This window comes from Podarcis pityusensis (genome assembly GCF_964106645.2).
Source record: "Podarcis pityusensis genome assembly, chromosome: 7".
In the NCBI taxonomy this organism is placed as follows: domain Eukaryota; kingdom Metazoa; phylum Chordata; class Lepidosauria; order Squamata; family Lacertidae; genus Podarcis; species Podarcis pityusensis.
The window spans coordinates 56,146,253-56,160,311 of record NC_138031.1 but is presented as its reverse complement, the minus strand read 5'-3'; the positions used below and the strand labels follow the sequence as shown (position 1 = coordinate 56,160,311).

The 14,059-nt window shown below is 40.8% G+C and overlaps 1 protein-coding gene across 3 annotated transcripts in view; it reads left to right on the top strand.

The window, feature by feature from the left end:
* Nucleotides 1-14,059, top strand: part of ZNF516 (zinc finger protein 516) — a 110,963-nt gene that overhangs the window by 81,330 nt on the left and 15,574 nt on the right. For all 3 annotated transcript variants that reach the window (XM_081014123.1, XM_081014122.1, XM_081014124.1), the window contains exon 3: nucleotides 7,070-8,527. In XM_081014123.1, the coding sequence (XP_080870249.1) occupies nucleotides 7,070-8,527 (1,458 nt within the window). The remainder of the gene's footprint in view (nucleotides 1-7,069; nucleotides 8,528-14,059) is intronic.

Below are 14,059 nucleotides of genomic sequence, written 5' to 3'. Positions count from 1 at the left end.
CTATAAACAAAGGCAGCTAAAGCGGCAGAATATATGCAGTGTTTATAGAAGATGAATGGAGACCTTTTATATCTGTGGGCCCACCCCTGCTATACAGTGGATACCTATATTTATGATTCACTGGAGAAAAAGGTTCAAGATTAGTTCGTTCTTAACTGCATTTCTTCTCTCAGTTGCTGTTAACTATTAGGCTGCAATTTTGTACTCACTTACTTGGGAGTAAGTCTCATAGATCTCAGTTGGGCTCGCGTTTTTATCAAGATGAACATCAAAAGATGGATATTAAGATCATAATCAAGATCAGAAGGTATTGGGCTTTTCAGATGCAGCGTTGTTTCTCATAATGAAGTCCAGTTTTTCAAAAATTAATTGATACTGATTCCTCTGATCAGTAAAAGTGGTCTAGATCAGTGAAAAGCGATTGATTAGTTTGGGGACTTGCTGAGTTATTCTCAGTATTAGAGCAGTACACGTAGTGGGTAGTATGGCAGGACTCTGCACTCACCCAACCCCCAGTTTGTCATGTTGCCGATGCTTACCAAGAAGTACAAGGTCAGTGTGGTGCAAACGCACTGGCAGAGCCAATCAAGTGCTCTCACCAGTGCCTTTGCACTGTGCTGACCTCATCTTCTACCTCCTGGTAAGCAGCAGCAATGCAACCAACCGCAGGCGTTCTGTTGCTGCTATAGAGTTTGCATAGGTTGTTTGTGTATCTCCTCTCTCGTTCCATATTGACTTGGGAAAACTAACTGGACTCATTTTGCTCTCTCTGGTTTCTTAAAGATGAATATCAGGCGAGGGCTATAATACTGTTGAATACTGAGTGGTCCAACACGTTATATATGGATGCTGTTGTGTAGGGAAGTTTTTGATGTTTTATCATGCTTTTAATATTTTGTTGGGAGCCACCCACGGTGGCTGAGGAAACTTAGCCAGATGGAAAGTGTATAAATGATAAAGTATTATTATTATTAAATGCAAGGGGCTGAGCAAAATAACCTTTATGTCCTTCCCTTCTATTAAAAATAAAATTTGAATGTCCAAACATTAATTTCTTAATCATAGTTCTAAGACTGACTATATGGTTCCACATTTGCATGGGGGGGGGGGGAAGAAAGACAAACACATTTAAAATACACCCTCGTTTTTTGTCCAGTTGTATTCCAAATATTTTGCTTAAAGTTATCGAAAATGATAGCTTCTGTTTACAATTGATGGCATTTAGATTAAATAAATAAATAAATTAGAAGCATGTCTTCAGCAAAGTGGAACAAACTAGAGTCTTTTAAATGTATACTTGGAGAAATACACTGACAGGAAACAAACAAACACAACCAGAATTGAAAGGCAACTAGGGTAATCTGATATCTTTACAATATTTTGCTTATGTTTTTTATATTTTAAAATACAAGATTCATGTAAGTATTAACCAGGTTTTCTGGATGCATTAAAGCCCTTCATTTTTAATATCATGCTGCCAATAAAAGCCATCTGTATTAGTTTCCCATCTTCTGAGATAACACAGCAAAATATAAAATCTTGCAGGCAGCATCACCAATCAAAACAGAGCCAGAGGTCTAGCAATAAAATGTAATAATAACCAAAAGCCATGTAATACAAAGCAGAAATGCTTGTTCAACAGCTAGGAAATCTTCTGAGGTTCTTTGTGGCATTACACTTAAGTAGGTCAGACTTTCTTTTCATTCACTTTTACTGAGCAGTAAAATGAGCCTATGCCCAACTTGTTTGACTTAACTAGGCTTCCGTCAGTGTGTCACTCTAAAAGACATCAGAGCCCACTTTGGATATTCATTTATTTAATATTTATTTATTTATTTAAGAAATTTACATCCCACCCTTTGTCAAAAGCCAACAGGGCGATTTACAACGTAGTGACATAATAAGCAACCTAGTGTATAACATGATATCCACAAAATGCAAAAAGTTAGAAGTTGTTGTTGTGAATTGTGTGTGTGATAGTGTGCGTGTGCATGTGCAATACACAGTAAAAGATAATAGCACATTATATGTTCTACATTATAAGCAGCCGTGTCAAATTACAGCACCAACCAAGCAATAAACACCACAACCCTGCGAAACGCAATGTCTAACAACATGTTGTTATTTATATGCATTTACTGTGTCGGTAGCTCCCTCCTTTTTTGTGTGCAAGCTGTTTTTAAAAATACGAACATAGTAAAAAAATGCAGCCAAATATGCTGCAAAACCATGTGCAATATCAATTTAAGGAGTAAGCTGGGGTGGTGTGAGATTGATTAAATATCACGTGCAACAGGAACCCCAGTCACAATTCAGGCATCCCATTTAGCCAGGTGACCTATATGAACCACTCTCCTGCAAGACCGTAACCACCACCTTAGCTGATTGTATGTTTCAAGCTTACCCTTGCTGACAGGTAACTATGTTCACATGGTAAGGAAGCTTGAACCACAACTGCTGGTTTAAGATAGCTAATAGTTACAATTATCCTGTGATGAGCAAGGTTGCCGTAAATCTTCCCTAAATGCTTACTGCAGCAGAATGACCTGCTTCTCTCATTTAGTAATTTTCAGGTTGCACCAGATTGTGGCTTACCACAAACACACATAAAAAGTGCTAAGGGATACAGTAGGTATGTTTGTTGAATCTCTCAAAGTGTTGCTCCTAAACCTTTCTATGGCTCCAGCATCTCTGCAACATCTCATAAAGTATTGTGCACTGGCATTGCAATGGAACAGTGGTTGGCATACCTTTTCCTACAGATGTAGCTTGATGAGATATTCCTCTGTTGAGTTTATCAGCCCATGGCTGAAAACTATGGCCAGAAAAGCCACCTTGATTGGACTGCTACCATCCCTCTTGTTTCTTCTGGGCTATGATACCGCTTTTGAATCCCTGAGGCAAAGGCTTTGGGACATTTTACATAGTGACTTGCAATCTCGATGTCATGTAATCTGTGGCCCAGTAGCAGCAGGAATCCAATGACTTTCAGATACCCTCATATCTTAGGAACCTGTCTATACCAACCTAGAGTGTTTATGTACCAAAGCCAGACTAAATGTATTTCCTTCGGAAATGCAAAATGGTAGACTGAGAGGCATCCCTTAAGAACAGGCTTTGTTTATGTTCTCAGGACGTCAATTGCATGACGCGTATCTTACTGCATTGTGGGCAGTACGAGCAATCAAGGGACCAACTGATCAAACCCCTACTGGCAAATCTGCCGGGAAAATCTGAAGCCTCCCATATTAAACATCTTTTGGATGACAGGTCTAATGATATTACACTGGCCGTGGCAAAGTTTCTTTCAGAAGTTGAAAGAAACAAAGATCATCAGCTCGAGAAAAAACAAAATGATTGCCTCGGTTCCTCTCTCTTTTGTGGTTGGCTATGTTAACTGTATTTTGTTCTGAAATTGTTCTATGGGTCTTTGGGCCGCAATAAAGATTTATATATTATTCCTCTGTCTGGGCATAATGAGTAGCATTGGGTTTCCCCACTGAGTAAGTTTGCCTATTGGCATGAATGTCCTGAAAGTCATAGTACTGACATTATGGAAATAGTGTCCAAATACTGAAATCCTCAGCCTTAGTAGGTAAGTTGGGGTGTGGGGATGTATCCTACTAAATGTATCCTACTGAAAGTGGCTGGGAAAATTCCACACCCACTCCAGAATTGTATCCCTCACAAGGTAGAATTTCTTAGCCTCATATAGTTAAACCCTGCATCCTAAAATAATCTAAACTTCCACATGCTCCAAGCCAGTACATTTCCCCCTGTGCTGTGTCATTATCAACTCCTTTCTGCTCGTAGGTCTCTTGATTGGTCAATAAAGAGAACTCTGAGTAATACTACCAGGGGCACACTTAAAATAGTTCATTAAAAAATTATTCTCTGCAGCACCTCCAGCAACTACTTGACATCAAGGATGAGTTGTGGGAGTTAGGGAAAAATGGGGGGCTTTGGCTTGGGAAGTATCAAGGCATTTCTCATATAAGATCTCTCCGGAATAAATTGCCTCAGTAAAAGCTGATAATTTACCATATAAAAAAATGTGGCATTCTTTTCAGCTGCTGGTTTCCTCCAAACATCTAGATCAGGGTTAGCCAACATGGTGCCCTGCAAACATTTTGAACTACAACTCCCATCATTCCTGGCTGTTGGCCATGCTGATGGGAGTTATGGTCCACAACATCTGTAGGGCACCATGTTAGTCCAGATAGTGACATTAAAATCATAAATCAAGAGCCAATTCAGAATGTGGAAATAGTGTGGAAAAGACTTGGAACAGCTGGATTCCAGAGGCCTAGTTTACACAAACAGGCAAATGAGATGGTGGAGTTGTGAAGAGTTGTGGTTGTATCTGATTAGACTGCATTTAGGTACCCATGTTTCTGAACTCTCTCATGTGGGGACAGGGAAACTCATTGAAAGTAGAAAGCTAGCACAAAAGTGAGGCATATGCTGGTTAGTTGTATGCTAGTTTATTTTTATTATTTTTTACTGGCAGAGTTTTCTTAAATTAGGGAGCATGCAAGAAGTACACACACATCCAGGCCAATAGTTTGAAGCTGTAGTTTTGGAAATTAATAAGAAAGGCATACAGTACTAGGCAGAAATTAATGAGTTTTTAAAGTCTGTATTTCTGTGATCTGTGTGGAAGGCTATGATTCTGTGCACAGTTAAAGCTGCTTAAATTGCAGTGGAATCATATGGCTCTAAGGCTGCTAAGTGTGTACAGGATTTCAGCCATTCTTGGCTGTCACTCTAATGGCAGGTGATTTCCCAACCCTGTAAAGCACCAAAGTCTAGAGGAAGCCTTTATTACTGAAACTAATGACTCCTAGTGGAAAGGGTCAGTCTCCTCTACTGTATTGCAGTTGACCGGGAGTGTTAGTTATTTACTTCTGTTTATTGTTTAGCTTTTTTAAGCAAACTAACTGCACCATAGTAGGAAAGACTTAGAATTCTTCAAAACATTTAACTGCAACAGATGTGCTTTAAAAATAACACAGATGTGCAGTGTCAAATTTCACAATCCCTGGCAGCTCTTTTGATTCCAAGTGTCGATTTAACTAGCGGTGCTGGGCATGTGCTTTCAGGAAGTCTTAACTTCTTGTAAAACAGGAAAAAAACCACTTTAAATACAAAGGACCTTGTCCCATTGAGAATTTGAAAAGAAAATGATCTTTACCGAGTGAGTATTCAACCCTGCTAGACAGCAAATCCATGGGTTATTTTTAAGCTAATTACTCAGAATTAAACAAAGGCTTAAGGCTTTTTGCCTGAACTGGAGTTGAGGCCAAATTAAATCGAAGTTGAGACACTGTTTGTTTGTTTTTTAAACCCACACTCAGCCTAAAACAGATCACATTTGGCAGGGTTGGAACACTGCCTGTGGTACCAAAGTTATACTAAGCAACAGTGATGTGTTTGACTTTCCAAAACACTTGCTTTTAGAGTTGATGCAGAGAGGAGATGCAGATACAGAAAAGACCACTTATGATCTGATTCTTGCAATCTCAGTAGTCCTAAACACTTGGAATATATGTGGAACATGAATATTACCAGCCATAGGGCCAGGCCCATCCATGAGGCAAGGTGAGGCGACTAACCTCCTCAGGCAGCAGGAGCCACAGGGTCAGCAGATCTGGCCTTCTAGGAATGTATTGCCCACTACTAGAAATGGAGCAGCAGAACAGAAGTAATAATAATAATAATAATAATAATAATAATAATAATAATAATATAATTTTTATTTGTATCCCACCCTCCCCGGCCAGGCTCAAAGTGGCTAACATCATAAAAACAACACAATATACATAAAAACAGACATCTGTTAATTAAAATACATTCTAAAATTAATTCAGACAAGTTAAAATCTGGGCAGGTGGCAATTATCAGGTTGGAATTGAGAGTGGTTAATACTTGACAGGACCAACTGTTTCCACTGATCATACAAGGACCTGTGAGCTGATTGGGGGCCTCCTTTGGGCTTGTTTTACACAAAGGAAAGTAAGTACAGCCTTAGGACTGGCTCATGTGGTTTTGGGTTGTTTTTCTCTCTGAGTGAACTGTCCTCTCTGGTCAGTATTTCCTAAATGGTATTTAGGTTGCAGCGTGGTTGCAGAAATCACTGGCAAAGTATGTGTATCATTTGCCCACACAGTATGTTCCCCGTGTTATCTGATCCAGGTGTGTATCTGAGAAAAATTGCCCTGAGGAAAAATGAGCCCACAGGACTCTGTGAACTGCTCTTTGGTCTTCAATTTTAGCTTGCAACGATTTTCAAATTGTTTTTCATTTCTGGCCATCGTCTTAGATCCTTCTTAATGTACCCCTTCCATGGGAGATTCAGAGGGTGGCAACACGAGAATGTGAAAGAGCCTTTTCAGTGATGTGTTCCCCACCTCAGTTTGTGGAATACTCTCCCCAGGAAAACCCATCTGGCACCATCATTATAAATATTTAGGTCCCAGGCTAACACTTTTTTGTTTATTCAGGCCTTCAGTAGATAAGCCTCTTCTTTGGTGCTCATCTTTTAGTGGGGTGGGGAAGGACTTGGCATTTTGATTGTGTAATGGGATGACCATTTTAGGAATTGCATATTGCTTTAAAGTGTCTGGTTTTTCACTTGATTTTATCAGTTTGCATTTTATCCAAATAAGTCACTTAGAGGCTTCTCTATAAAGTGACTAACAGATGTATTAGTAGTAAGAATAGTAGTGATGATGATGATGATGATAGCTTCACTGTGGGCTTTGTGTCAATGGGGTATTTGTACTTTTGCAATAAGCAGTGCACACAGAAATCCACTACTTGTATGTTTCCCAGTTCCTTTCAGTGGTGGTTCCTTGAGCTGAAAGCAATAGGTGGGAAAGTCTTGTGGAGGGTGGGGGCTCACTGTGCGCATGAGAATCACCCACCAGTGAGTGGGACTGCAGTGGCATGCTGTGAATTTGTCCAACCCAAATAAGCTTTTCCCCATTCTCTGATATTTATCTAGAAAACCTGCATCTTGCATGTGTTTTGTCTTCATAGTAATTCTGTTTTTATGTGTGCCTTCCAGGTAAAAAGCCGTACCTCTGCAGTTTTTCTGAAGAAGCACCTCTGGCAACCCTACAGTTCAACCATGGGAGAAACATTACAAGAGAAAACAACGCCAGTGAATCTAAAACAGAGCTGTCTTTGGTGGCATCTATACCGGAAAACAAGACCAGAGAACCCTTTCCAAAATATGTGGATTGCAAAATTTCCCTGGATTTAAAGAAATCGGCATTTCAGCAAAGCCACAATTTCCCTTGCTCCAGTAGGACTGTTGACTTTGCTTCTAGACTCTGTCCAACGTATTCTGATGTGAGACTAGATTTGCAAACCCCGCTGGGCAAGGGCTCTAAGGAGAATCCTCCTGATATGTGTGAAGACTCTGTGTTAATTGACAGTGCAGATTTCCCAGAGAAGATTCCATTAGATCTAAGTGAGAAGTCAAGCAGGGCTGATTCATGCAATACGAGTTTTACCTCGACCTTACAGGCTGCTTTGATTGTCCACCCGTGCCCTTACTGCAGTCATAAGACCTATTACCCAGAAGTCCTGTGGATGCACAAAAGAATTTGTCACAAGGTCAGCTGTAACTCTGTGGCTCCCCCTTGGGTTCTTCAAAATGGATTCAAAAGTATAAAACACAACGCCGTTTTCATGGCACGAAGTGGCCGCACCGGACCCCCTCCTGCTCTTGGTGGTAAAGAATGCCAGCCTTTGCCTGTCAGCAGATTCACACGCCTTCAGGTACCAAGTGGGTTGCCAGGATCTAAAAATAATTCTTCTGGTTCTGCTATGACTTCTAAGCCTGGGACTATGCAGAAGGATGCGCCACTGCCCACTGGTAGCTATGGTCCACGGTCATCAGGCACTGATGGGTACAGGCAGCCCAAACTGAACCACACCCACGAGCAAAACAGCACAGTATCCCAACAGCCCCAACTGAAAGCAAAATACGAAGCAAACTCCAAGTTGCTGCAGGCAGGGAGCTTTGGCGTAAGTTTGGCGCCTTCCCCGGTGATTGTCTCTAAACCCAACTCACAGCCCTCCAACAGCAAACTCTCCGAGAAGTATACCGTTCCCCAAGTCAGTGCTGGGTTTGTCCCATTAAGCAAGCATTGCGCTTCAGAACCAGGGAAGGCCAAATTTTACTCTCCGCCTCAGTACCTCCCCCCGTGTAAAGCTGAGCCATACCTTGTGCAAGAAGACCCACCTGTGCCTCAGCAAGATCCGAACACCAAGAAAGAGAACGAGGGGAGGGCTCTGGTCAATTGTACAGCAGGCTCCAGAGCAAGTCCTCTGATGCTGCCCCAGCCTCCCCCAGCAGGGCCTCTCCCACCTGTACATTCCACCAAACAGGAGCCACCGTTGGAAGGACACGAGAAGTGCTTGGACATTTTGAACATCTTTAAGACCTCCATTCCCAAGGATCTTGCCACTCTCTACCAAACATGGGGTGCCAATAGCCCTGTAGTGGACCATGCCGGTAAGAGTTCTAATAACTGCTTTTCCATGGTATTTTGCTAAGTTAACGACTATCGCTGACATTTTGGATTTGTGAAAACGGTGTGTTTTCACAATGTTTAAACAGATTACCTCCCCTGTTTTAACTGTCCCAAACTTACTCCGGTTAGTTCCCTGGGAGTAAGTCCTGTTGAATTCTACTGGTGCAAATTCCATGGCATTTTTGTTTTGTGTGCAATAAACGTACCTTTTAGAGAACGTGATGCTTGGAGAATTTGGAAATTGGGGCTCGGAAGAGACCCTCACTGGTATAACCAGCCATGCCATCATTCACTTCCCTTTGCACCAGAATCCTGGGGTGGATCTACACTCATGTTTTTAATGTTAGGAGAAAATTAAGGAAGGGTTGTGGTAACGCAGAGGGACAAATGATGCGTTGCTTTTAATATTCTTGTTGTTAAAATGCGACACCAGAGGGTGCTGCAGAGTAACCAGCAGTGTTTTGACAAAAATAAACCAACAACAAGGTAAGAAAGAGGATTTAAATTACAAGTATGCTCTGTGACCTTTTAGAACAATATATCACATAGTTCACATAATGTTAAAACAGGTCAGTGTAGATCCAGCCCTGGATGCTTTTCAGCAGCCTTTGTGAACCAAGTTCAGCTCCTGGCCCTAGGGATGAGGGGGTGTTGGGAGGGTGGGAGCCCCTTGTCAGCACTGTGCCAATGCTCCCCTTTCTCTGGTGCTGATCCCGGTGAAAGTTCCATCTACACACATGTTTCTCAGCAGAAGGTAGATATACAAATGTTCTTAGTCTTCAGTGCAAAGAGCTAAGATGTTTAATATTTCTTTTATTTGTGGAAGAGTCTTTGAGGAAACAGGCTTTATTGAATGCACTGGTAAGGCTGTGCATTGCGATTCAGGGTCTGATTTAAAAATGGGGGGAGGCAGAGTAAGGGAAAGTCATAGGGAGCACAGTTGGTGCGTAAGGTGTGTGTGTGTGGGGGGGGGTGTCAGTAGGGCAAGAATGCAGATTTACCAGCAGAGCCAGAGTTTGTGTCTTATTTGTGTTTGTTCATCAGTATAGTGGTTCACAACATAAAAACAGGAAATAAAAATAGGAAATTTGTCTCATGTCCTTGTACTTCCAAAATCTATCACTGATCACTACTAGCAACTAGTATGCCATTATTGGTGCTTTATTTTGAATATATTGCATGCCTCCAAATCTTTCCACTGTATGAAAACAACAAAGAGAAATCAATGCTGGTTTACCTATGGCAGCATCCTCCATCATTGGGGCAGCCATACATTATACACTTAAAAAGTGGTGTGGCAAAGGAAGCCCTGGAGCAGAGGCAAAGGTACATGTGCTCGGTTAGGAAGCTAAGGGTCTGAGCTAGGCATGTTGAGGTGCTGTCCCTCATGATAATACTAAGCATACCTTTTCTCCATGTTGAAGCTTAACTGACACATTTTATTTATTTGTTTTATTTAAAATATATTTTATCCTGCCCATTTTATTTGGAATGTCAGAGTTGTGTACAATGAGTTATTTCACAACATAAAGACAATAATAAAACAACAGATGCAGATGGTCATGCATGAGAGAAGAGAGTAAATGGGTAAGGGAATAGCAGGTACCTCATCTTCAAGGATTTGACTTTCCTATGGGATTCTGTGTGTATAAACTGATACGGAAATCTGCTTCCTTTTGTTCATTGCCCTTGTGTAAACATCCATTGAGAAATCCTAAGGCTTTTCATTGCTAATTCTCTTAGCAAGCTAAATATAGCTGTTATTCCTTACCGGCTAAATAAGAAAGTTTTAACTAACTGTTAGTTAGATAAATCTAAAAGATGTCCTTAGAAAAGTTCCTTCTGTTCTCTCTCCCTCACACACACACGCACACACATCTCAACACCCCTCATTTATACCTGTCTATTGAGTAGCTCTGGTCCATGGGGTCACGAAGAGTCGGTCACGACTAAACAACTAAGTAACAACAACAACATTGAGTAGAAAGGCTTTTAGAAGTGTATTCCAAAAAATGGAGACCAAAGAGGTGAAAGAATGACCTTGGGCAGTTGTGGATATAAATATAGTCCTGAGTAAGGCACAGGCTTTTAATTTTTGACAATTGTGAAAGAATGCAATACAGTAATACAGCAGAGTCATTAGCAATTGTTTGGAAAGGGCTGGAGAGCAGTATCTGGTGGGTTCTATAAGGAATTATGGCTAAAACACACAGCTTTTTTCCCCTTTCTAAAAAAACTTATTTAAGGATGGGCCACCTCATAATTCTGGAACCACTGCTGCACAGTTTCCCCCATGTTGCAAAATAATACCAGAATCTTCAGGCATGGGGATCAGCCTACATTTTGACTTTCCTCCATGGCAACATTGCCCTGTTTCTGAAATGGTCAGTTACAGCATGGGGAAGAGGTACAGTTTGGGTTCTGCTCATATGACTCCTGGATGCTGATTATGCTGCCATACTGTGGCTACTCCCACCCCACCCCATGTAATGTTTCCCAAATTCTACACCCCACCAGTTCCATATTCTAGCTTCCCACAAGTAGAAAAGGCCATGCAGGCTCCAACAACACATGGCTACCAGATGGTTGATGATGATGTCATTAGACTTGCTGGTGCACCCATGCTTCTGGAACTGGGTACAGAAATTTGACTTAGCCACAGGCCACCCTTTAATTTCCTGGAGTTGGGATATGTGTGCCATGTTGAGCTGTTAATCACAGGCTCCAGCCTTGGCCATTAGACTGGCCATTCTGCCTACTGCTGGCACTTCGCATGCTCCCCTAATCTAGATTGAAAACACTAGATACCCCTGGCCAATCTTAAAAAAATTAAATTCTTAACAAGAAAGGAAAGTGGGAAATAGTCTGTGGGCAGGAAAGGTTTCAGGTAGCCTTTTAACACGTTTCAGAACACCAGTATTGACATTCAGTGTGTGAGAAAATGTAAAAATTGTTAAAACGAATTAGGAGGGCTGCTTTACCTTTACCTTGTTTTTAAAAGTAGGGTGGAACTGCAAAATGTTTATTTATTAGGATATTTCCTGCAGCACAGTTGGCACTCTATTGCCAGACTTTCATGCATACTCATTGGGCATTGCATTCCCTATTCACACACATTTTTGTCAACAACAACAACAACAACAATAATAATAAATCCTAGGAATTCAAATGGTTGCTTTTGTGTTTTAGTTTACCTTTCGTTCTCTTTTCTGATCTCTGTATTGAAGCAAGTGCTGGTGCAGATATTTAGACACACTAAATTTGCTTGGACAAGAGTAGTTTCATTCAAGTTTCATTCAGAAGAATAGTTCAGTGATTATAGTTCTACCCAACCCACAGATTATAATTAGTAGAAATTTGGAATTATTTTAGCATGTGTTTGCCAGCGTGGGTCACAATATTACATTGTAAGCAAAGAATGCTTTTTTGTAGTTCACATACAATCTCTCTCTCTCTCTTTTTCACTCTCTGTATTTCTCTCTCACACGCAGGAGCATTATTCATCTTCTAATTTTGAATATTCGGTTTATTTCTCTTTTGCAGTAGAGCTTTATTGGCCCCAGTAGATCATTCCCTTATGAATGCTTTAGTATGCAGTGGAATTGGGGCAGGTTTGGAGCTTTGGCTTTTACATTTTAAATTGGCCTTCTATTCTCAGGAGAGAAGTGCACAGTTTTGTTTCCTTCTAGTAACACAGTGATTTCCCAATCCCGCAGAGAAATAGTTACAAGTACTGCCAGAATATCAGTGCAAGCTATTAGCATTTGTATTATGTCAGGCATTCAGCAGTTTGATGCTTGCTTAAGAATTTCTAAAAACTAGAACAACAAAAACCAGGAGCCTCAAATCTGTGGAGGTTATTTTTCTATTTTACTGTTAGTGTTATTTACTGCTATCATAGTATTAAATGTGACACTGGCAGCATGGTAATTTCCCCATGTGGTTTCACAGAAATTCCTACGTATGATGAGAAATTGAAATTTATGTAAATAAAAGTGACTAATATTTATATACATATATACACTCCTAATATTATATAATTTATCTTGAGAGATAATTCCACAAAGGTGTCATTGGGATCTGCATAAACCCTTGTGCATAAAAACCTTGAGAATGTTTTTTCTCATCAACGGTTGACAAAACACACTCTCAAGGTATATAACCAGATTTTTGCAAAGGGATTGTTAACATTAGTTATAAATTAATAGTGTTTCTCCTCTGTGTGATTTAAGACCAGTTGATTGGCTGCTTTCTGCCCTCCAGCACTGCTTTGTGGTGAGATAATAGTATATATTTATGTAGCACATTGTGTATGTATTCATTTGTTAACTGCTTTTTCTGTACAGCCCAGTAGCTAAAGCTCCTTTGGCAACTCACAAAATGGAGGTCAACAACCATAATATAATAATAAGACATAAAGTAAAATCTAAAATGGATTTTAAAAGCCACAGATAAAACAACAGTGAAGAGTAGCAGTGTAAGGATATTATAAGCGTCAACATATTTTTCAAATTAAAGGACAAAAAAGTCTAGCCGAATGAAAAAAGTTTTCATCTGGCGCCAAAAAGACCAACATTTGGGGGCCACATGAGCATATCTGAGATAGGCGTTCTACAATCCGTGTGACATCACTAAAAAGCAGTTTCCCCTGCATTTGGTGGGAGCACCCAGAGAAGGGCCTCAGAAGGTAGCCTTTGAGTTTGGATAGGTGGTTCAAAGTACCTCATATACACTATTTATACACCTCATACACATATTTATGAGATCCCCATGGAACAGTGGTTTCTAAACTTTCTTTGGTGAGCTGTTTATATAACAGCTTGTCCACCGTGAAACTCATATGTTTTACAGTGAATGCAGTGCCTCAGAATGCACCCTGCTTTTAATCCATGCAGAACAGCTTGTTTAGGGGGTGTAGGACAGGCTGCATGACACATGCACACACAGCTCTGTCCACTCACTGCCCCCACAGCATCTGCTGCCCGAGGCAGCTATCTCACTCTACCTCATGGTAGAGCCAGCCTTGCTTCCCCTTGGTGAAGCAGATGTCTGGAGTTCAAAGCACAACTTGTCCCCACTTGAAGCCCGGATTACAATCCAGGTCCTCAGAACTCACTGGGTAACCCCTATTCTGCACATGCCTCTCCCAGTAGAACCAAACTCTGAGAACTGGGTTTAGAATATACTTTGGATATGACCAGTAGGAACAGCCATTCCTTTTTTATTGAAAGTCACGCCATGATGCGGCATAGTTCCCACTGGGCCATTCTGTTTGCAGTGAGGTGTTGTTGCCACATACCGTACCTCTGCCGCAGCTGAAAATGGCACCGTTTATTTCTTGTAAAAGGGAAACTGCAGCTCTATGTTGCCTCATCTCTACCCCTTCTTGAAAAGTCTTTAAAGTCTTTGCCCTTTAAAAAGTCTTAAAATCCTAACACCCACCCACAGAGTTTTGCAGTCCGTTATTACTTTCAGCTTGAATTCTGGATTGCCTGCCATCCCTTGATTTTATT